General features: G+C 39.5%; 1 protein-coding gene across 1 annotated transcript in view; it reads right to left on the bottom strand.

Moving 5' to 3' along the window:
- Nucleotides 1-8,411: 8,411 nt before the first annotated feature.
- LOC124119415 overlaps nucleotides 8,412-25,971 on the bottom strand; it is a 36,081-nt gene continuing 18,521 nt past the window's right edge. Inside the window, exon 6 of the mRNA XM_048401306.1 lies at nucleotides 8,412-8,560. Coding sequence (XP_048257263.1) covers nucleotides 8,412-8,560 — 149 coding nt within the window. The remainder of the gene's footprint in view (nucleotides 8,561-25,971) is intronic.

The raw sequence follows: 25,971 nt of genomic DNA, 5'->3' as shown, positions 1-25,971 counted from the left end.
ACACGGTGATCAGCGTACTCCATGGTCATCTGCCCGCGAGTACACAGCCCCGTGTTTTGATGTGAGGCGAGTCGGCGAGTAGCTGCATATTTAAACGACTGCAGAGATAAACTTTGCAGAGATTAAACAGTTGCAGTTTGTACTCCAAGCGAGCAACACCTCCCAAGCCAGCACAGAGCATTGCCTGATAGCCAGCCAAGGAGAAATCCATCATCGGTAATTATCACGTTATCCTTTCAGCCTTATTCACATACTCTTAAAATCACTCTCATCGTTTGTTTGTTTGTTGTTTAACGCCAAACCTAGCAATATTCCAGCTATAGGACAGCGGTCTGTAAATAATCGAGTCTTGGCCAAGCGAGCAACACTTCCCAAGCCAGCACAGAGCATTGCCTGATAGCCAGCCAAGGAAACTCCATCATCGGTAATTATCACGTTATCCTTTCATCCTTATTCACCTACATCACTCTCACCGAATTAATCACAGTTCCTAAATCCTTAAAAACAACAACACTCAACTCTTATAAATAACCAACACCTTATCCTACCCCATCTCCCTAACACAGCTCGCACTCATTTCTACTCACTACCCACGCCCACCACTCAAACACACCCTTTGACCCAACTCCTAAAAACAAAAAAACACCTAATCCCCCCTTCTCCTTAACACAACGCACGCTCTTTCCTACTCACCACCCACGCCCACCACTCACATACCTCCACTCCTTCGACTAAATATCTCCTAATCCCCGCTTTCTACTTGTCTCACCTAATCCCAGCCTTCCAGCAACAAAATAAATCTTTAATAATTAATCCATTTCCCAAACCCTCCTACTAAAACCAACAACAAATAACCACCGCAACCTCCCCCGCCTCCTAAACACAACTCACCAAGTAAAAACAACAAACCAACTCACCTCCCCAAAACACCACTCCCACTCCACCACCACTCACCACAACACACGCTCTCCAACTCTCCAACACAACACCCAAACAACATGACTGACACCCACAACGCCACACTCGCAGACATTCCAGCTCCTTACTCACCCACGCCTGCGGAAGCGCACAACACTTCCGGGAGGTCACTCGAAAACATCGTCCCGACCGAGTATGGCGAAAACACGACACACACCACCCCCACCAAACCAGCTAACTCGCCACCTCAAAACACCAAAAAACGCAAACTCGACACATCCACTCCACCTCCATCGCCCACACCCTCCCCGGCCGCCTTCCTCACCACCTTCGCCCTCTACTTCTTCTCAGCAGGCTCAGGCACCACTCTCTCACTATAACTTTCGTCAGATAAAATAGGACTTTGGTTTAAAAGAGAAAAAATAAATTACAACAATATTAAAAAAGCTAACAAAGGATACCAGATAATCTTCCCTAACCGAGAATCTTACAACGCAGCAAATAAAATAACTCAAATATTCCACGTCACAGTAATCAAACAAACACCTAATTGGCAACAATATACACGAGGCGTAATTAGGGTTAACCCAAGGGAAACAACTGAGGACTTACAATTATACTCTCTAGAAGCTAACATAAACCAAGACCAAAACCCTCAACCCCTAATCACCAGCACGCGTAGAATAACCTCAACTAGAAACGGAAAAACGGTCCCAACCTCCATTGTCATAATCAACTTCAAAAAGACCGCTAAATTCCCTGAAGCCCCCAAACACATATCCTTCGGAGCCCACACCAACTTAGAAGTCAAACCCTATATAAAGCAGGTTAAGCAATGTACAAAGTGCCTCAAATACAACCACACTGCCTCCCAATGCACATACCGTAAAACTAAATGTAAAAAATGCGCACAAATAGACTGCCCAGGCACATGCACACCCTGGTGCATCCACTGCAAATCCACCCAACACACTTCACTCTCAAACCAATGCCCATACAGACACACACTCACCCAGCAGGCCAACAAACACATAAACATAGACACGGCTAAAATCCAAACACGAAAATTTGCTACACCTGCATCTAAACCACTCCTCCCTACACCACACCCAAACACCATCCCACAAACAAACACCACACCCATAACCGACAGCTCTGTCTGGGGCCCCTACCGAGAAACCGCACCCACCTCACACACACAAGCAGCCACTCAACCAACCACGAACCCTCCCACATCTCACATAGCCAAAACATCAACCCCCGCATGCAAAACAAACCTCAAAATGACCACCACAACACGACCCTCATCCAAGCACCCTACAGCCTATATGGTAACAACACTCTCCCACAAGCAAGCACAACAACAAAACACAAACACTAAGAAATCATCAGCTACTCCCATCCCACAAACACCTTCACAATCCTCCACATCACATGCCTCCCCCATGGAAACTCAATCAGCTAAACCTAATCTAACAGATGACGAAGATTTCTCCACTACTGAGGAAACAATAGACACTACTCCAACTAAAACAAACCAAACTCCCCAACCAGCCAACACCCAAAACTTAAATAACCTCACCTTACTCCTAGCATACATGCATAGTCAAAACTCACCAAAAGCTAGCATGAAATCCTTCTACAAAGTAGCTTTCAACCTAAAATTAACCGATCTTCCCTTCTTCCTCTTTAACCTCCATCTAAAAGAACTCACCGAATAAAATAAAAAATAAAAAATAAATCACCAATCACCCGAACCCAATATTCGAAGGACTAAATATTTTTCAGTGGAACGCCAACGGACTCACCTCCAAAGGCCATGAACTAAAAACTAAATTTAAACTAAATAAAGGCCCTCACATTGCTTGTATACAGGAAACCAAATTCTCAAAAAAATCCAAATTCACACTACCTAACTACAACTCAGTTAGAACTGACAGAGCTAAACCGAAAACAAGAAGAGCCGCAGGAGGACTAATCATATTTATCAGGGAAGATATAAATTACGAAGAAATAAAAATAGACACGCCAAACCTAGAAGCCAACGGCATTAAAATCACATTAAATAACCGAAACATAAACATCATAAATATTTACCACTGGGCGGAACAAAAAGTCCAACCTGAGGATCTAAACAAACTACTCCAAATAAGCGATAAATCTACTATATTCCTAGGAGACTTTAACGCTCACCATCCTACATGGAGCATAGATGATAAAATAGATAATCATGGCAAATTAATCTCCGAATGGATAGAAACAAACGACCTAGTACTCCTTAATAGCAACCAACCCACGAGGTACGATAAGATAAACCAAAAAATGTCGGCTATCGACCTAACCATATGCACCGCAGATCTAGCCCAAAGTACTCAATGGGAAGTGCACGACGTCCCGCTAGGTAGTGACCACTTCCCAATAAACATAACCATAGGAAATACAAACGTACCAATCCAAACAGAAAACCAAGAACCAAAATTCCATTACAATAAAGCTAACTGGGACAAATTCCAAGATATCTGCAACGAAGCTATCTTAAACGAAATAGAAAATAATGATCCAGAAACCTATTGTAAAAACCTAACAGACTATATAATAAACGCAGCCAAAACCTCCATCCCCTTCAAAACATCTAAGACAGGCAAACCAACGGTACCATGGTGGAATGAGGAAATAGAACAGACTAGACGAAAACGTAAATCAGCCTTCAATAAAGCAAAACGCGACTACAAGTATTTAAACATAGCCCACGAACTAAACCACCAGGTTCAAAAACTAGTCCAAATAGCCAAAAGTAGAGACTGGAAAAAATTCTCCGAAGGTATAAATAACCGTACAGATGCCAGAATGGTCTGGCGCAAAATCCACGCCATCAGAGGCTTAAAACGACATAAAAAAAACCTAACATTGACAACTCAACCAACCCCGCCCAAAAAGCAAATAATCTCGCCAACCACTTTTCGGCCGTTAGCAGTAACACCAACTTCAGTAAAAAATTCCAAGATAAACTTAAAACAGAAAACAAACCCACAAAAGAACCAAACAATAACAATCTAGAAATAAATCAACCCTACACAATGGAGGAGCTCCTCTACGTAATCCAAAACAGGAAAAAGGGCACAGCCCCAGGATTAGACCTAACTTCTTACCAAATAATTAAAAAACTCCCCCTAAAACTACTCCAGGCACTACTCAAACTATACAATCTCATCTACCTAAACGGACAGGTTCCTACTCCCTGGAAACAGGCCCTAGTCATACCAATCCCTAAACCTAATAAACCAGCTAATCAAGCTAACTCATATAGACCAATATCCCTAACTTCAAACTTATGTAAAGTAATGGAATCAATGGCTAAAAATAGATTACAACATTACTTAACCCAAAATAACATCATAAACCCAGATCAAAGCGGTTTCACTCCTGGCCGCTCAACCCTAGATAACCTCGCCCGACTAGAACAAGATATTAAGACAGGACAACTAAATAAACAATATACCACAGGCATCTTTTTAGACTTCTCTAAAGCTTTCGACATGGTATGGCACGATGGGCTAATACAAAAACTTAAAAAAATAGGACTCAAAGGTCAGATAATAAACTACATCCAGGACTTCCTAAACAATCGTAAAATAACCGTGGGTATAGACCAAACTCTATCGGACCAATGTCCCCTAGAAAATGGTACTCCACAGGGCAGTATCCTCAGCCCCACCCTCTTCAATATAATGATAAACGATCTATTCGAGGGCCTATCCCCTAAAGTAAACACATCAAAATTCGCAGATGATGGAGCCATCTGGATCCGCACTAAAAGCATGAACATGGTCCAAAATTTACTCCAAAAATCTCTTAACAAAATACAACAATGGGCTGACAAATGGGGCTTCTCCCTTAACTCAGAAAAAACAACAGGAATAGTATTCAAACATAAAAACATGAAACCCGCCTCCCCAATCCTCCAGCTAAACAATCAAACAATTAAATTTCAAAAACAAACCAAATTCTTAGGACTTATTTTCGATGAACATCTCACCTGGGATGCTCACATCCAAAACCTAACAACTAAATGCAGTAAAGACCTAAACACCCTAAGATGCCTAACTGGCTCTAACTGGGGAGCATCCAAAGATACCCTCCTCTCTCTCTACATATCACTAATTAGATCAAAACTAGACTACGGCTGCGCCATATACAACACCCTAAACAACTCTCTATCTAAAAAACTTGACTCAATACAATATCAGGCTCTCAAACTAATTACACGCACCCAACATGGCACCTCCTACACCTCACTTCAGGCCTTAACAGGAGAAATGCTACTAAGTCTACGCAGGGAACAGCTAAGCTTAAATTTCTGGGCCGCGTCCCAATCAAACCCTCTCATCGAAAACTTAATAAACCAAAACATCAGCCCCAAAAACCAAGCTCTAGCTCGTAAACACCCCTTACTTACCCCAATATCCCAAAGAATAACAAACTACCTAAATGAACACCAAATTAAAAATCTTAAACAAAACTGCAAACAATCAAATATCTTCACCCCTAAACTTAAAATACCCAAAATAGACACAACACTAGCTAGCCAAATAAATAAACAAACCTACCCAAACATAGCTAAAACTACCACACTAGCATACATACACGAAAATTGGCCAAATTGGTGTCACATTTACACGGACGGATCCTCAGATCCGACCTCCAAACACACAGGTTTCGGAGTCCATACCACACAACCAACTAAAACCACACAATCCTTCCGACTCCCAAACAACCAATCAATATTCACGGCAGAACTAATGGGCATGGCCTCAGCCCTCCATAATCAAGAATCCAAAAAACACAAAAAAATCCTAATACTTACCGACTCCCTAAGTGGACTGCAAGCCCTCCAAAACAAAAATACCAAAAACCGACCTAAATTAATAAATCAAATACTTAAAAGCTCCAACGACCTAACTAAGGCAGGCAAACAAATAACCTTCTTGTGGATACCCGCCCACGTAGGAATATACGGTAATGAAAACGCCGATAAAGCAGCTAAACTATCCCTCAAAATCCCAGAAATAAGCTTAAACTTACCCATCTCAAAATCAGAAATTAAAAGTGTAAACAAGCAAAAAATCACAAAAAAATGGTATAACCTATATCTAAACTCAAATAGCCAAATCAAAAAAGTGCTCAGCAAACCACTAACCAAACCAAAAATTCTCCATCCATCCAAAAAAATCGACAGAGTAATCACTAAACTCCAAACAGGACACACCAGCCTAAATAACCACCTAAAAATTTTTAAAAAACACACTACAGGTAACTGCCCACACTGCAAACAACCAGAAACCCCAGAACACGCACTCATCTACTGCACACACTACCTAACACATCGAACCGCATTACAAACCACCCTCAATCTAAACAAGGCTCTAACTCTAGAAGCAATACTAAACCCACAAAATAAACTAGAAAACTTCAAGGCTTTAGGCGTATTCTTAATAAAAACGGAACTAATAAAACGCATCTAAAAACACAATAACCTACCAAATCAAAATCACATAAACAAACAAACATCCACCATACCCAGCTCCCTTAGTTCTCCTCCCCAATCCCATCGGCATCTATTCCAAATCTCAAAATTCCCAAATTCTATATAAGCAACCCCTAAACCCCCCCTCTTGGGTTGCACAGACCACTTTCGCCCCTTTCGGAAACACATTAAATGGCCTGGCCGGGCCCGTGTGCGAAATACGCATCAGTCGGAAAGCGCACGTTAAATCTCCAAAGTAAGTAAGTAAGTAAACTTTGTGTTTTGTGTTAAACTTTAGAGGTTGCATGATTAGAAAACATATTCCGCGAACAATGTAACACAACTGTTGTAGGGAATGAAATTTAAGGCAATATTTCTGTACGCAGTCATTTATTCAACAACCGCAGCTGTTAAACACATTTTTCAAGCCATGTCACAATATTCCGACTGACTGCAGACAGGACAAATGTCACAATTTTCACATTACTCCAAATCATCATTCAGACAGTTTGGTTGACCAATTCAACCTTGACAACATATTGTGGTTGACCGACTGTCTTGACTGTACAAACTTGACTGACAGACCGATTGTCATAATGTTCACTGGTTTACAAAGTTGACTTTGACTGAATGACTGAAACTGGTACATTGACTGGTACGTACAAGCTGTAATAAAATAAACAAAGCCTAATAAGTATAAAATTCAAACCAAATTAAATTAATCTACAAAAGAAATAATACATAAATGTGAAAATAGCATGAAAATACCATATTGTTACACCATAATACAGACAGCATTGTTTACATAGAATAGATATTATTGTGGGATTTTCCGGATTTTAAGCACTTACGATACAGATCTTTCGCCGATAAAATATACAAAATTTACCTTTTTACAACATGTAAACCGCAGAATATTATGTATTGGCTACAAACAAAGTATTCTCCGTTCATACTCACAACATTTTGGTGCCTCAAATCCCCACAAAAGTCAAAGTTTGTCGATAACCGCAGCTATCAACTTCCAAACAAAACGTGGTTTCCAAAATAGTGGCCAAAATCCTAAACAGCACAAACCAAAACCGAGAAATTGAAACTTGGTGAAAAGTCTGGCACAAACCCAAACCCGGTAAATTCAAACTTGGTAAAACAGCCTTGAAATACAAAAAAACTGTTTCAATTCACAACAACAACAATAGGAATATTTCCTTTTTTATTACAACATGTTTGAATCGTTATCTATCGTGTAGTTGTCCAATTTTCGATCATATGCCACCAACAATGTCGGATTAACTGGACTTGACTGTATAAGGCTACAGCAATTTAATTCCTTGGATTACAGAATCCCCTATCACTTTCTGAGTTTCATTTGTCTTTTGGAAAAAATGTATGAATTGTTCACTAGAAGTTAAAATTTTGCTATGAATTTCTATTAAGTAAAAGATGACAAGATAGACACAATTTTATGGATAACAACTTCTTTAATACTGTAAAAAGCGACGTTTCGGTATAGATCCTTATACCGTTGTCAAGCAAGACTGAATGAGGGACATAGTGCAGAATATATATAGCAAGTGGAGGATTAACAGTAGAGGACCAACCCTGCTACTACAACATCTTAACCAACAACACCCCCATCGAAACAGAAAAGGACAACCAACTACCCTTCCTAGATGTCCTCGTTTGTAGAAACTCAGCTAACAGAATCCAAACCAGTGTCTACCGGAAGCCCACCCACACCGACCAGTATATCCACTTCAACTCTAACCACCCTCTCAGAACCAAGACTGGCATCATCTCCACCCTTACCAAACGTGCCATCAACCTTTCCTCTGCTGACCCCAAACCTGAGATCGCACACCTCCGCCAAGTCTTCACCCACCTCAACAATTATCCGGCCAAACTAGTCGACAAAGTCATCGCCTCTGTACTCTATCCCACACCCAGACATGCGGCCCCTAAACCCGAATCAGCGCCCTTCCGCATCGCCCTCCCGTTCATAGGGAAAAGCCTCCCACATCATCAGCCGCCTCCTCAAACAGCAAGCCAACATCGACACCAACTTCACCAGCTCCAACTCCCTCAACACCCTGCTAAGAGCCAACGGCAGGAACACATCTAAACCCCAAGAGGTTAAAGGTGTAGTCTACAAAGTTGACTGCAACTGCGGGCAATCTTACGTAGGTGAAACCTCCCGCCCAATCAACACTAGTGAGTCAGTGAGTGAGTAAGTGGTGCTTTAAGCCGCATCAGCAATATTCCAGCTATTCGCGGCTAGAAAAACAAAATTACTTTCAGACAACATTATTTAAAAATGATGTCGAAGATCACTAAAACTTCAGTCCGATATCACAGTAAACAGTTAAAAACTGACAGTCAAATCTAAAATCTACATCTTGTCATACAGTTTAATTTCTTTCAAATATGCTAAAACTAAGTGGTTAGAAATGGTATTGAAAAGTTCAGAAACAGTTTGAACAGTATAAAATCGTTGCCGAATAAGTGCAAAATCCACACATTCCAACAAAAGGTGCTTGATAGTCAAAGGACTATTGCAAGGAATACATTGAGGAGGGTCCTCTCCCTTTAATAAAAAAGAATGAGTCAAATGACTGTGTCCAATGCGACATCGTCTGATAACAACTTCATCTTGGCGACTTAATCCAGTAGGGCCATGATTTCCAATCAAGGGCTGGATGGCATGAAGCTTATTCAATGTTAGTTTATTCCAGTTTTGTTGCCACATACTTCCAACATATTGGCATATAGCAGGTTTTAGGTCTGTGTACGGGAAAATACCCGTCGAGAACGATTTCCCAAGAGCAGCTTTAGCTGCAGAATCTGCTTTGGTATTTCCACTGATGCCAACATGACTGGGGAGCCAACAAAATACGATGTCATTATTTGCCACGGACAAATTTATGTGACATTGCAATATTTCAACTAAAAGAGGATGGTCAGTTTTACGGTTGTTGATTGCTTGTAAACAGGATAAACTATCAGAAAAAATAATAAAGCTGGACTCATTTGAACGATTAATAAGCTGCAAGGCTAATAGTATAGCCTTAGCCTCTGCCGTAAAAATTGAACTTCCATCGGTTAATCGTAACGATAGAGTGCCATCATTTGTAACAGCTGCAGCTGACACCTTATCACCATTTTTGGATCCGTCTGTGTATATGCTTGTATACCCTGTATATTGATGTCTAAGTTCTAGGAAGGCTTGTTGGTATGACAACGAGTTCGTATCTGCCTTTTTCATGTTTGTTAACTCAAAATTGACTGTAGGCTGTATTGACTGCCACGGTGGCACTTCAGGTAGTTTATACGTTGCAATAGAAGACATGTTTAGATCTGCATCTATAATGTGCTGTTGAATACGGATACCAAGTGGAGGAATTGAGCTGGGTTTCTTATCATACAAAGGCTGATAAGGAGGATGAAAAACGATATTAAAAGCTGGATTGGATGGATTGGAATGAAGTTTAGTAACGTATTGGAGTGACAGTTTTATTCTTCTGATATCGAGACAAGGTTCGTTAGCTTCAACATATAAACTTTCAACAGGGGAAGTTCGAAATGCACCCAGACACAATCTAAGACCTTGATGGTGAATAGTGTTAAGTTCTTTAATGTATGATTGTCGGGCTGAGCCATATATGAAACAACCATAATCTAGTTTAGATCGAATCAATGTTCTATAGAGATGTAACAGAGTTTGTTGGTCTCCGCCCCATTTTGCATTTGATACCACCTTAAGGATATCAAGTGCTTTCAAACATTTAGCCTTTAGATCTTTTATATGAGGTATAAACGATAACTTATGATCAAAGGTAAGACCCAAAAACTTGGTTTCTTTGACCACTTTTATAGGAATATTATTCAAAGTCAATTCTGGATCTTTATGTAATTTCCTTTTAGTGCAAAAATGAATACAACAGGTTTTAGTTTTAGAGAACTTAAAACCATTTTCTAGAGACCATTTTTGTATTCTATTTAGGCAAAGTTGTAATTGCCTTTCAATGGTATTCATATTTCTACCACGGCAAGATACATTGAAATCATCAACAAATAACGAACCATCAATATTTTCATTTAAAACCTTTGCAAGGCTATTAATTTTTATGCTAAAAAGTGTCACTGATGAAATACTGCCCTGAGGGACCCCCATTTCTTGATCATATATCTCAGATAATGCGGATCCCACTCGAACTTTAAATTGTCTATCTTCTAAAAAACGTGCAATAAAATCAGGCATACGACCACGAAGACCCATAATATGCAGATCTTTTAAGATGCCATATTTCCATGTTGTATCGTATGCCTTCTCCAAATCAAAAAAGATTGATACAACATGTTGTTTATTAATAAAACCATTGCGTATAAATGACTCTAATCTAACTAAATGATCAATGGTGCTCCTCTGGTGCCTGAAACCAGACTGAATATCAGTTAACAGGTTATTAGATTCCAAATACCAGACAAGACGCTTGTTGATCATTCGTTCCATGGTTTTACAGATGCAACTTGTTAAAGCTATTGGACGGTAATTAGAAGGATTCGCGTGATCCTTCCCTGGTTTGGGCACGGGAATGATAGTAGCCTCATGCCAAGAAGACGGAAAATTACCCGATTCCCAAATATTATTGAAAATGTACAAGAGGGTCAACTGAGACGACACAGGTAGATGTTTCAAAAATTGATAATGGATATCATCTGGCCCACATGCTGTATCATGAGCTTTATGTAGAGCCTCTTGCAGTTCACTTAAGGAAAAAGATTCATTATAATCTTCAGAATTATCGGATTTGAAATTAAGAATCTTCTTTTCCTGCTGATTTTGATATCTTTGAAAGTTAGGATCATAATTGACAGACGATGAATTCTTACTGCCAATCAACACTAGAATCAAAGAGCATAAAACCTCCACCATCAAATCCGACAGCAAATCAGCCATCTCGGACCATATCATCAACTGTCCCAATCACATCATCAACTGGGACAACGTCCAAATCCTCGCCAACAACCTCCATGATTTCACCAAAAGAAAACTAACAGAAGCTGTCCACATTCGCCGCCACAACCCAACAATCAACAGAGATCAAGGCTATTTCATCCCATCCGCCTACTATGAACTCATCAAACAATAATCACCTGTTTATTGGCTTCATGCCCCATTGGCTTCTAGCTATGTGTTTTCTGTCCATCGTGTTGTGATAGCATCATCCTTGTTGTCATACCTACCTATGTTATCCCACTCATGTATGCCCTTGTTGTTACTGTTAATCCTCTACTGTTAATCCTCCACTTGCTATATATATTCTGCACTATGTCCCTCATTCAGTCTTGCTTGACAAGGGATGCAAAACGGAGGATCCTCACCATTTAAAAGATACTCATGTGTATATCTTGAATGGCCAATACGACATCGTCGCATAATGACCTCTTCAAATCTGGACTGACAGCCCAAGTAGGTGTAACCGATATTTGGTTTAATTTCATTTAATTTATTGATACCTACTTCGGCGTCCCACTTCTGTTGCATAAGATCTCGGATGTAAGATCGAATCATGGGTTTAAAATCAGTGTATGGGATCAGAAGTGGTGTCACAGATTTGTTGAGTGCTGCTTTTGCAGCAGCATCGGCCATTGTGTTACCAATGATACCAACATGGCTTGGTAACCAACAAAAGACGATGTCATATTGGCCAGTAGCAAGATCATTAAATAACTCAAGAATTTGGATTAAAAGTGGATGTTTTGAAGACATATTTTTAATTGCCTGAAGGCATGAAAGAGAATCTGAAAACAGTATAAATTGTTTATGTTTAGATTGATTACTGATATATTTAAGTGCTGTAAAAATGGCGTTTGCTTCTGCAGTGAATATTGAACTGTTATCAGGTAAACGTGAAGATATTGTTCTGGATCCAATGACAGTGGCACTAGCAACTGTGCCACCATCCTTGGATCCATCGGTAAATATAGATTTATAAGTGTCAAAATTGTTTCTAAGTTGATGGTATTCTTGTTGGTATATTAATTGGTTAGTATCTGATTTCTTAAGTTTGGTTAATGTCAGGTCTACCTCTGGCTTTACCATTTGCCAAGGAGGAGAGGAGAAAAGTTGAGTAGGAGCTATATCTTGGAGTTTAATATTTGAAGCTGATATTGCAGATTTTATTCTAATTCCGAGTGGTGGATTGAGTGCTGATTTCTTATTGTAAAGATCTTCGTAGAGAGGATGGAATATACATTCAAAAGCTGGATTGGACTGATTAGAATATAATTTAGTGATGTATTGTAGAGATAATTTTAGTCGGCGTTGTTTAAGAGAAGGCTCATCTGCTTCTATATAGAGACTGTGAATGGGAGACGTTCTGAAGGCTCCAAGGCAAAGCCTCAGACCCTGATGATGTATCGTATCTAGTTTTTGTAAATTACCTTTGCAGGCTCCACCATAGACGATGGAGCCATAATCAAGTTTTGAACGGATCAGTGACCTGTATAAGTGTAAGAGGGTTGTTTGATCCCCTCCCCACTTTGAATTGGAAACAACTTTCAAGAGATCGAGTGAGTGAGTGAGTTAAGATTTTAAGTCACATCGGCAATATTTCAGCCATATCGTGACTTTCAAAAGTTATATATAATAAATACATGTAAACCATAAAAACCTGTCGACAAGGGACAGTAAAATAACTAGACTTATCACAGATTATTATTTAAAACTAGCAGAGAACCATAAAAATACATCACTAGACAGGACAATACATTATAAAATGGGCTAAAGATCGCCAGCAACTGAAGGTAGATCACCATACTGGGGACCATGGGGACTTACAGTACCTTTGCTACCTGCATGGATCCCAGCAGGATTTACATCATCCCTTCAGTTGTTGGCGACGATTAGGGAATTCAGCTGTATTTAAAAGAACATATATTCTACGATTAAAACTATGATAGGAATAACAGACTTCGAATGATATGGACTTACTATGCCCTCTCAGGGGGACAATAATTTTACAGTACTTTAACCCCCGTCAAGGGCACAGCCAGGAACAATCTCAGTTCACAATTAGACACTATCAAATTAAGAAACAATTATGTACATCAAAATTTATTTATCAGTTCAATTTCTTTTAAAAATGCAATAATTAAATGAGGACTAATATTGGTAAAAAGATCCTTAAGCGATGATGATTTGAAAAAATTATCCCTTGTGATGGAAAAATCAACACAGTCAAGCAGGACATGCTTGACTGTGATTCTTTCATCACAAGGGATACAAAATGGAGGATCCTCACCTTTAAGTAAATATTCATTTGTATACCTGCTGTGGCCAATGCGACATCGTCGTACAATGACCTCTTCAAATCTGGACTGACAACCCAAGTAGGTGTAACCGATGGTTGGTTTTATAGCATGTAATTTATTAATACCTACTTGGGTGTCCCACTTCTGCTGCATTATATCTCTGATGTAGTTTCTTATTACAGGTTTGTAATCGCTGTATGGAAGCAGAAGTGGTGTCACAGATTTGTTGAGTGCTGCTTTAGCTGCAGCATCGGCCATTGTATTACCAGTGATTCCAACATGGCTTGGTAACCAACAGAAAATGATGTCGCATTGGCCAGTAGCAAGCTCATTAAACAATTCAACAATTTCCATTAAAAGTGGATGCGTGGAAGACATGTTTTTAATAGCTTGAATGCAAGAAAGAGAGTCTGAAAAAATAATGAACTGTTTATGTTTAGTTTGGCTGTTGATGTATTTTAGAGCCGTTAAAATAGCATTTGCTTCTGCTGTGAAGATAGAACAGTTATCTGGTAATCTGGTTGAGATAGTTCTGGATCCAATGACGGTGGCGCTGGCAACAGCATCACCATCCTTGGATCCATCTGTAAATATAGATTTATGAGTATCATACGTGCTTCGTAATTCATTATATTGCTGTTGATAAATTAATTGATTTGTGTCGGATTTCTTTAGTTTACTTAATGTTAGGTCTACCTCGGGCTTCACTAACTGCCATGGTGGAGAAGTGAACAGCCGAGTGGGGGCTATGGTTTCAAGATTGATTTGGGCAGCAGAAACAACAGATTGTATCCTTATTCCAAGGGGTGGAATAAGAGATGGCTTTTTATTGTATAGATTTTTGTACAGAGGATTAAAAACACAGTCATATGCTGGATTGTATTCAGTAGAACGTAATTTAGATATATACTGTAAAGATAATTTAATGCGTCGGTGTTGAAGGGATGGCTCATCAGCCTCCACATACAAACTGTGAATAGGTGAAGTTCGGAAGGCTCCAAGACAAAGTCTCAGGCCTTGGTGATGAATGGTGTCCAATAATTTTAAATTGCTCTTACAAGCCCCACCATAAATGATGGAGCCATAATCAAGTTTAGAGCGTATGAGAGCTCGGTATAGCTGGAGGAGGGTTTTCTGATCCCCTCCCCACTTGGAATTAGAGACAACTTTTAACAAATCTAGGGCTTTCAGACATTTGATATGAGGTAAAAAGGTTAAATGATGATCGAAAATTATACCCAAAAACTTCGCTTCTTTTACAACTTTAATGGGGGTGTTATCTAATATTAGTTCAGGGTCTTTGTGAGGTTTATATTTTCTGCAAAAGTGAATACAGTTAGTTTTAGATTTGGAAAATTTAAAGCCATTTTCTAAACACCATTTTTGGATTTTATTTAAACACAGTTGCATTTGCCTCTCAATCGTATGCATGTTCCTACCACGGCAAGAAACATTAAAGTCATCCACAAACAACGATCCATCAATTGAATCGTTTAAAACCTTAGCTAAACTGTTGATTTTAATACTAAACAAAGTGACAGACAAAATACTGCCTTGTGGTACACCCTGATCCTGATTATAATGATCAGACAGGGTGGAACCCACGCGGACTTGAAATTGCCTGTCAGTTAAAAACTTGGATATAAATTGAGGCAAACGGCCTCGCAATCCAAAATCATGTAAATCTTTTAAAATACCGTACTTCCATGTAGTGTCATATGCTTTTTCTAGATCGAAAAAGATAGACACTGCATGTTGTTTGTTTATAAGGGCATTCTTAACGAATGACTCCAATCGAACTAAATGGTCAATGGTACTGCGATTTTTACGGAAGCCACATTGAATATTTGTGATTAAGTTATTGGATTCCAAGTACCATGTTAATCTATTATTGACCATGCGTTCCATGGTTTTGCAAACGCAGCTAGTCAATGAAATGGGTCGATAATTGGAAGGAACTGTATGGTCACGTCCAGGTTTAGGTATTGGAACAATGATAGCTTCACGCCACGAAGAAGGAAATTCTCCTGACGTCCAGATTGTATCAAATAATATCAAAAGGGTTTCTAAACAGGATTGCGGTAAATGTTTTAACAGTTGATAATGGATAGTATCAGACCCTGCAGCAGTGTCATGAGCCTGTCCAAGTGCTGTATTGAGCTCATGAATGGAAAAGACTTCATTGTAATCTTCCCCGTTATCTGAATTAAAATGTAAAGGTTTCTTTTCCTGCAGCTTTTTGAATTTTTGAAATTGAGGGACATAATTAGACGAGGAAGAATGTTGAGCCAGAGTTTCACCAAGTTTATTTGCAATATCTGATGTATCAGTTAATAATTGATCCCGATCTTTGAGATGGTGGATGCTTGACTTAGAACCCTTACCTTTTATTTTCTGAATCATGTTCCATACCTTGGACATTGGCGTCCGTGAATTTATCTTGGATACATAATTTTGCCAAGATTGACGTTTGTTTTGTTTGAAAGTGCGCCGGGTTTTAGCATTTACAATTTTAAATTTATTGAGATTATGGACCAGTGGATGGCGTCGGAAATATTTTTCAGCCTTTTTCCGTGCCTTCCTAGCTTGTTTGCAATCAATGTTGAACCATGGTTTACGTATGTGAGGATTTGAGGAGGACTTCGGAATACATTCATCAGCTATTTTAGTGAGTTCATCGGAGAACAGTTGTATAGAGTCGGGAACGTCAAGAAATACGTCAGGGTTTAGTTTGTTAGAACAAAGGACTTCATATAATGCCCAGTTGGCTTTAGTAAAATTCCAACGTGAAGATGGGGGAACATCAGATGGAGTCACAGATTCTAAAATGGTTGGAAAATGGTCACTTCCACAGAGGTCATCGTGGACTGACCATTCAAATTCACTTAGTAAGTTAGAATCTACAACTGATAAATCCAGACAAGAGTAAGTACCAGTTGCTGGATGTAGATAAGTGGTTGAACCGTCATTAAAAATGCATAAATCATTATTTAAGAAAAATTCCTCAAGTAATTTACCCTTTGTATTGCTGTCAGTACTACCCCAAAGTGGGTTATGGCCATTCAAATCTCCCATGAGAACACAGGGTTTAGGGAGTTGGTCATAAAGTGCCTGAAGATCGGACTGTCGCAGAGAATAAGAAGGTGGAATGTATAAAGAACACAATGTAAATACAACATTCAACGTGACACGGACTGCAACTGCCTGAAGAGGAGTATTCAGAGGAACAGGACTATGAATGACGCCCTGCCTCACCATAACAGAAGATCCTCCAGTAGCTTTATCACCCGGAGGAGAAAAGCAATGGTAGGAATCATACTGTCTTAAATTAAAATTATCTGTTGATTTGAGGAAAGTTTCTTGAAGACAAAATGCTGATGGTTTTAAATCCTGAATTAATAGCTGAAGGTCGTTAAAATTGGTCCGAAGTCCTCTACAATTCCATTGGATTAATCTGGGAGAACAAATCATGGGGGCTCAATTGGAGATCGTGAGCTGTAATGGCAGCGATGGAGCAACCTCCATATCCAGAGGTTCAAAAGGGTTATGAACCTCCAGAGGAACAATCAAGGGCAAAGGCACCTCAACAGGTTTAAGGGCCCTTGCTTCTTTTTTACGTTGTTTCTTTTCACTTTTCGAAAGCGGTCTATTTTTTCTCAAGTCGGGTACAGTGTCTGGTTGAATGGTAGGCTCGGGCAAGGTTACAGTGTCCGGCAGCGGTTCAGTTTGGGAAGCTGATGAAGAGGAAGTGCTGGTGTCATTAGTATCAATTTGGTACAGTATTTTTTGAACATTCGACACCCAGCTTAGAGCTGTTTGACAACCATTATCAGCTTTGATAGGAGAAGATGAGATTGCAGCAGAATAAGTCAATGAAGAGGCATAAGTGGTTGGTTCACTGGTTACCAGTTTCTTTGCATCTCTAAATGAAATATCATTGGTGTACTTTATTTTCAGAATTTTGGTTTGTGTTATAAAAGATGGACATGATTTTGAAGTGGACATGTGAACACCACTGCAGTTTGCACATTTGATGGTATTTGTGCAGTCAGTGCTATCATGAGACTCACTACAGCGGGAGCAAACCTGGGTGTGATGACAGGATCTCGCTCCATGTCCAAATTGTTGACATTTAAAACAACGGAGCGGATTTGGTATATACACATCCACTCCGATGTTGAAATATCCTGCTTTTATTGAGGATGGAAGCTTTGCGAGATTGAACGTAAAAAGGTACGTATTAGTTTGGATGATGTTGTTACCATCTTTCCTGCTGAACCGTTTAACTGAAGATACACCTTGAGGTGTCAATTCTGCTACAATGTCATCTTCTGACATATCTGAGAGGCACTTCGCACGGTCACGAACAATGCCTCTACATGAATTGAGTGTTTTATGCACAGAGACAACAATCTCTGTATGTGCAAAATGATCAGCATTGAGTAGATTCAGAGACTGCTGTCTCCTTGCACACTCCACGAGCAGTGAACCGGAACGAAGACGAGTGACATTTTTCACAGTACCACAAATACCTTCGATAGATTTCGAAACTACAAAGGGATTGAGTTTGAGAGGCTCACCATCAATCCCTTCAACAACCAGAAATCGAGGCCAAGAGTCAATATTTTGTACAGAATCCTCAGCAAAAGATATTGCAGGATCTGTATCAATATGCCTTCTTTTGTTTTTTTGTCGAGAACCAGTGATCTGTTGGGTAGCCATAATGGAAAGAGGATGTTCGACACCCCTGCTCCCCACCCACCGTGGAGTGTCTACAAGGACGGTGCTGCAGTGGAAACCGACTACAAACACCAGGGTTACAGGCATGCTATACTCGAGCAATACAGACACGGGAAGCTAAGAGAGTCAAACAGAATAACGTCAGGCTGGTTCCGCCCTTGACAATTTTCTGAAGACAAATAGAACCCGGAGGTCAATAATGCCAGATTGGCCCATGAGCCACCGCCTTCAGGCATGGGACTCTAGGCAGATTAAGAACATACAATTTTTGATGTTTTCCAAAATAATTGTGTGGAATATCAGTAAATATATAGTCAACATCAAAGCGGACCATGCACAGGGCTTGGCGTGACCAGCCGATTGATAAAACCGGGCCCATTCTACCACCCGTCTGGGTGAAGTTAGGGTCAAAGTGGTGTGTTGGGCAAAAGGAACACTGTTCCTGGCCCCCAGTGCCCTCAACCACCAGAATCCCTTCCTCCACCGACACAGGGACGCAACCCACGGCAAACAGGTTGCCCAATTCGGTCGCCTCTTACGACCAGCAATGGGGTGCTGTGGAAATATTCTGCCCCGGTTCCACACGGGGGAAGAGCTATTAGCGCTACCCAGCACTCACCACGAGGAGGTTGCTCTTCACGAGTGCCTTCAAGAGATCGAGTGCCTTCAGGCATTTAGCTTTTAGGTATTTTATATGTGGAAGGAAAGTTAAGTGGTGATCAAAAATAAGTCCCAAGAACTTGGCCTCCTTAACAACTTTGATAGGAGTGCCATTTAGAAAAAGCTCAGGGTCCTTATGTGGCTTATATTTTCTGCAGAAATGTATACAATTAGTTTTTGATTTGAAAAATTTAAACCCGTTTTCTAAACACCACTTGTTAATTTTATTAAGACATAATTGTAATTGCCTTTCTATTGTGCGCATATTTGTACCACGACAAGATAGATTAAAATCATCCACAAAAAGTGATCCATCAACTGAATCATTTAAAACTTTGGACAAACTGTTAATTTTTATACTGAATAAAGTGACAGACAATACTGCCTTGTGGGACACCCTGATCCTGATTATAATGATCAGACAGGGTTGTACCCACTCGGACTTGAAATTGCCTGTCTGTTAAAAACTGGGATATGAAATGAGGCAAACGGCCTCTTAATCCAAAATCATGAAGATCTTTTAAAATACCATGTTTCCATGTTGTATCGTATGCTTTTTCTAAATCGAAAAAGATCGATACAGCATGTTGTCTATTTACAATGGAATTTTTAATGAACGATTCTAAACGAACTAAATGATCGATAGTACTTCTGTTCTTCCGGAAACCACATTGTATATTGGTAAGAAGATTATTTGTTTCCAAGTACCACACTAATCGATTATTTACCATGCGTTCCATCGTTTTACAAACACAGCTAGTTAGTGAGATAGGTCTGTAATTTGATGGATCAGAATGATCCCGCCCAGGTTTGGGTATTGGTATAACAATGGCATTATGCCATGAAGCTGGAAACGTCCCAGATGTCCAAATGTCATCAAATATAGTCAACAAAGTTTCAAGGCATGATTCGGGCAAGTGTTTCAGCAGCTGATAATGAATATTATCAGCGCCTGCTGCTGTATCATGAGCTTGCCCTAAGGCAGTATGTAGCTCATGTAGTGAAAATACCTCATTGTAATCTTCACCATTATCAGATGTAAAATTTACTTTTTTCTTTTCCTGTTGGAGCTGATATTTTTGAAATTCAGGAACGTAATTTGATGAAGACGAATGTTGAGATAACGTTTTCCCAAGGCTATTGGCAATATCAGACTTATTCGTTAGCAAGGTATCGCCATCCTTTAGATGGTTTACTGTAGAATTTGATCCCTTGCCTTTGATCTTTTTGATCATGTTCCATACCTTGGACATGGGGGGTACGAGAGTTAATTTTTGAGACATAATTCTGCCAAGATTGACGTTTATTTTGTTTGAATAGACGTCTCGCCTTAGCATTTGAAATTTTGACGATGTTCAAGTTATGGACAGTGGGATGTTTACGGAAGTATTTCTCCGCCTTCTTACGAAATTTCCTAGCGTGTTTGCAAGTGTCATCAAACCACGGTTTACGAACACGTGGGTTGATCGAGGACTTAGGTATTCATTCATCAGCAATTTCATTCAGTAGATCTGAGAACATCTGAATCGGGTCAGTAACATTCTGAAAAGACGTAGGTAGTAATTTATCTTTGCATAAAGATTGAAATAAAAGCCAATCAGCCTTCACAAAATTCCATCGAGGTGAAGGTGGATCATCAGCGGGATTAAGTGGTTTAAGCACCGTGGGGAAATGGTCACTCCCACATAGGTCATCATGAACGGACCATGAGAATTCATTCAACAAAACTGAATCCGTCAAAGACAGATCTAATGATGAATACGTACCAGTTGCAGGGTGTAAGTAGGTGTCCGAGTCATCGTTAAAGATGCAGAGGTCATTATCAGAAACAGAATCCTCAATGACTTTACCCTTTTGATTAATGATAGAACCTCCCCATAAAGGATTATGACCATTTAGATCACCCATGATGAGACAGGGCTTTGGGAGCTGGTCGTACAGTTTTTGTAGATCATTACGCTGAAGATTTGAAGATGGAGGAATGTATAAGGAGCAAAGTGCGAAGGCAATATGCAGTGTAAGTCTAACTGCAACTGCTTGCAAATTCGTGTCAAGCGGAACAGGACTGTGAACAACGCCCCGCCGCACCAACATGGAAGCACCTCCAGTAGCTTTATCTCCTGGAGGAGAAAAAGAATGATAGGAACTATACTGCCTTAATTCAAAGTTATCTGTATTTTTTAAGTACGTCTCTTGTAAACAAATTGCTGATGGAATATAATCTGTTGTTAATAACTGTAGTTCATTAAAGTTGTGCCTAAGCCCTCTGCAATTCCATTGAAGTAGACTAGAATGATTCATGGTGGTTCTATAGGAGAACGCTCACGTGAATGTGAAGATGAGTCACCACTATTGTTGTGGTGTGAAGATGGGGTAACATCCATCTCAAGAGGCTCGAAAAAGTTATGAGTGAGTGAGTGAGTGAGTTAAGATTTTAAGTCACATCGGCAATATTTCAGCCATATCGTGACTTTCAAAAGTTATATATAATAAATACATGTAAACCATAAAAACCTGTCGACAAGGGACAGTAAAATAACTAGACTTATCACAGATTAGTATGTAAAACTAGCAGGGAACCATAAAAATACATCACTAGACAGGACAATACATTATAAAATGGGCTATAGATCGCCAGCAACTGAAGGTAGATCACCATACTGGGGACCATGGGGACTTACAGTACCTTTGCTACCTGCATGGACCCCAGCAGGATTTACATCATCCCTTCAGTTGTTGGCGACGATTAGGGAATGTAGCTGTATTTAAAAGAACATATATTCTACGATTAAAACTATGATAGGAATAACAGACGTCGAATGATATGGACTTACTATGCCCTCTCAGGGGGACAATAATTTTACAGTACTTTAACCCCCGTCAAGGGCACAGCCATTAACAATCTCAGTTCACAATTAGACACTATCAAATTAAGAAACAATTATGTACATCAAAATTTATTTATCAGTTCAATTTCTTTTAAAAAGTTAATTATTAAATGAGACGAAACATTATTAAAAAGATCCAATATTGAAGTTGCACTGAAATATTTATCCCTTGTGATGGAAAAATCAATACAGTCAAGCAGAACATGCTTGACCGTGATTCTCTCATCACAAGGGATACAAAATGGAGGATCCTCGCTTTTTAAAATATATTCGTGTGTATACCTGCTATGGCCAATACGACATCGTCGCATAATGACCTCTTCAAATCTGGACTGACAGCCCAAGTAGGTGTAACCAATATTTGGTTTAATTACATGTAATTTATTGATACCGACTTGGGAGTCCCACTTCTTTTGCATAAGATCACAAATATAAGATCTGATTACAGGTTTAAAATCAGTGTATGGGATCAGAAGTGGTGTCACAGATTTGTTGAGTGCTGCTTTAGCAGCAGCATCAGCCATTGAGTTGCCTTTGATGCCCACATGACTGGGCAACCAACAAAAGACGATGTCGTATTGGCCAGTAGCAAGTTCATTAAATAATTGAATAATTTTGATTAAAAGTGGATGTTGACATGAGATGTTATGGATAGCCTGCAGGCAAGAAAGAGAATCGGAAAATAGGATAAACTTCTGATATTTTGACTGTTTACTGATATATTGTAAAGCTGTTAAAATGGCATTGGCCTCAGCTGTGAAAATAGAACTATTATCGGGTAATCTGGAGGAGATAGTCCTGGATCCAATGACAGTGGCGCTAGCAACAGCGCCACTATCCTTGGATCCGTCAGTAAATATAGATTTGTAAGTATTATATGTGTTTCTTAATTCATTATATTTTTGTTGATAAATAAGTTGATTTGTTTCCGATTTCTTTAATTTAGTTAATGTCAGATCCACCTCTGGCTTTACCAACTGCCAAGGTGGAGAAGACAAAAGCTGCGTGGGGGCTATAGCATCAAGATTAATTTTAGCGGCAGAAATATCAGATTGAAGTCTTATGCCAAGTGGGGGGAGAACCGATGATTTTTTATTATAGAGATTTTCATAAAGGGGGTGAAAAACACAGTCATATGCTGGATTCGAGTTATTAGAGCGTAATTTAGTGACATATTGTAAGGATAATTTAATTCGGCGTTGTTTGAGGGATGGTTCATCAGCCTCAACGTACAGACTGTCAATAGGAGAAGTTCGGAAAGAGCCAAGACAGAGTCTCAGACCTTGATGGTGGATAGAGTCCAAAAGTTTAAGATTACTTTTGCAGGCTCCACCATAGATGATGGAGCCATAATCAAGTTTAGAGCGAATAAGTGCTCTGTACAGTTGAAGGAGGGTTTTCTGATCCCCTCCCCACTTGGAATTTGGAGATCTTTTAGGAGATCGAGGGCCTTCAGGCATTTATTTTTCAAATATTTTATGTGAGGTAAAAACGTTAAATGGTGGTCAAAAATAAGACCCAAGAACTTAGCCTCTTTTACTACTTTAATCGGAGTGCTATCTAAAATTAAATCAGGGTCTTTATGGGGTTTGTATTTCCTACAAAAGTGGATACAATTTGTTTTGGATTTCGAAAATTTAAAACCATTTTCTAAGCACCATTTATTTATCTTATTTAGACATAATTGTAATTGTCTTTCGATAGTATGCATGTTTTTACCACGACATGATATGTTAAAATCATCCACGAATAAAGATCCATCAATGGAGTCATTTAAAACCTTAGAGAGACTATTTATCTTAATACTAAATAGTGTAACAGACAAAATACTGCCCTGTGGGACACCCTGATCCTGATGATAATGATCAGACAGGGTTGAGCCCACGCGGACTTGAAATTGTCTGTCAGTTAAAAATCCGGATATGAATTGAGGCAAACGGCCTCTCAATCCAAAATCATGTAAATCTTTTAAAATCCCGTGTTTCCAGGTAGTGTCATACGCCTTTTCCAAGTCGAAAAAGATAGACACTGCATGCTGGTTATTAATTATTGCATTTTTTACAAATGACTCTAACCGAACTAAATGGTCAACAGTACTTCGATTCTTTCTAAAACCACACTGAATATTTGTAAGTAAATTATTAGATTCCAAGTACCATGTTAATCTATTGTTGACCATACGTTCCATGGTTTTGCAAACGCAGCTGGTCAGTGAAATGGGTCTATAATTTGATGGATCAGTGTGATCCCGTCCAGGTTTTGGTATGGGTACAACTATGGCATCACGCCAGGAAGAAGGAAACTCACCTGAAGTCCAGATATCATCAAAAATTAACAGAAGGGTTTCTAGACACGGTTCTGGTAAATGCTTCAGGAGTTGATAGTGTATACCATCAGCTCCTGTAGCAGTATCATGAGCCTGATCAAGAGCAGTATGAAGCTCATGGATTGAAAATACTTCATTATAATCTTCCCCATTATCTGATTTAAAATTAATAGTTTTCTTTTCCTGCTGTTTTTGGTATATTTGGAATTTAGGTACATAGTTCGAGGAGGAAGAATGTTTTGCTAACGTTTCACCAAGTTTATTTGCAATATCCGATTTGTTAGTTAATAGGTCATCCCCAGTCTTAAGATGGTGGACGCTAGATTTCGAACCCTTACCTTTAATTTTCTGTATCATATTCCATACCTTAGACATGGGCGTTCGTGAATTTATTTTTGAAACATAATCACGCCAAGATTGGCGTTTATTATGTTTAAAAGTACGCCTGGCTTTAGCATTTGAAATTTTAAAATGATTCAAATTATGGACCATCGGATGGCGACGGAAATAACGCTCAGCCTTTTTCCGTGCCTTCCTAGCTTGCCTGCAGTCATTGTTAAACCATGGTTTACGGATGTGTGGATTTACAGAGGACTTTGGAATACAATCATCAGCTATTTTGTACAGTTCATCAGTGAACACCGTAATAGAATCAGGAACATCAACAAAAAGACCAGTATGTAATTTGCTCGTACAAAGTAATTTGAACAAAGGCCAGTTAGCCTTTGTGAAGTTCCATCGTGATGATGGAGGAACATCAGTTGGAATTATTGTTTGAAGAATAGTCGGGAAATGGTCACTTCCACAAAGGTCGTCGTGGACTGACCATTCGAATTCATTCAACAGATCGGAGTTGGTAAGTGATATATCAAGAGAAGAATAAGTGCCTGTTCCAGGATGTAAATAAGTTTTAGAGTTATCATTAAAGATGCATAAATCGTTGTTCGAAATGAAATCTTCTAATAGCTTACCTTTACTGTTCATGTCAGCACTACCCCAAAGTGGATTATGCCCATTCAAATCGCCCATAATGATACAGGGCTTGGGGAGCTGGTCATAGAGTGCCTGAAGATCAGTTTGGTGAAGAGTAGAAGATGGAGGTACATAAAGCGAACACAATGTGAAAACAATGTTGAGGCTTAAACGGACTGCAACAGCTTGAAGTGGAGTATTAAGTGGAACAGGGCTATGTATGACACCCTGCCTCACCAACACTGACGATCCTCCAGTAGCCCTAGGTCCTGGAGGAGAAAAGAAGTTATATGCATCATATTGCCTCAAGTTGATTTGATCATTATCTTTAAAATACGTTTCTTGTAAACAAAATGCTGATGGTTTAAAATCCTGTATCAATAACTGTAAATCATTAAAATTATTCTTTAGTCCCCTGCAATTCCACTGAATAAGAGTATTGGAGCCATTCATGGAGGCTCAACTGGAGTTCTTGAGTGAGAGGGAGGTCCACTCCCACGAACCGGGAGTGAGGGACTGACCTCCATCGCTAGAGGCTCAAATGGATTATGAACCTCTACTGTGGTGTCAGCAAGAGAAGGCAAATCCAAGTGCTGGAGAGCCCTTATCTTTTTTAACTTCTTTTTTTC

The sequence above is a fragment of the Haliotis rufescens genome, unplaced genomic scaffold, assembly GCF_023055435.1.
Source record: "Haliotis rufescens isolate VD_foot unplaced genomic scaffold, xgHalRufe1.0.p SCAF_21, whole genome shotgun sequence".
Taxonomy (NCBI): Eukaryota; Metazoa; Mollusca; class Gastropoda; order Lepetellida; family Haliotidae; genus Haliotis; species Haliotis rufescens.
Note: the sequence above shows the minus strand (reverse complement) of the source record. Positions and strands in the feature narration are given on the sequence as shown.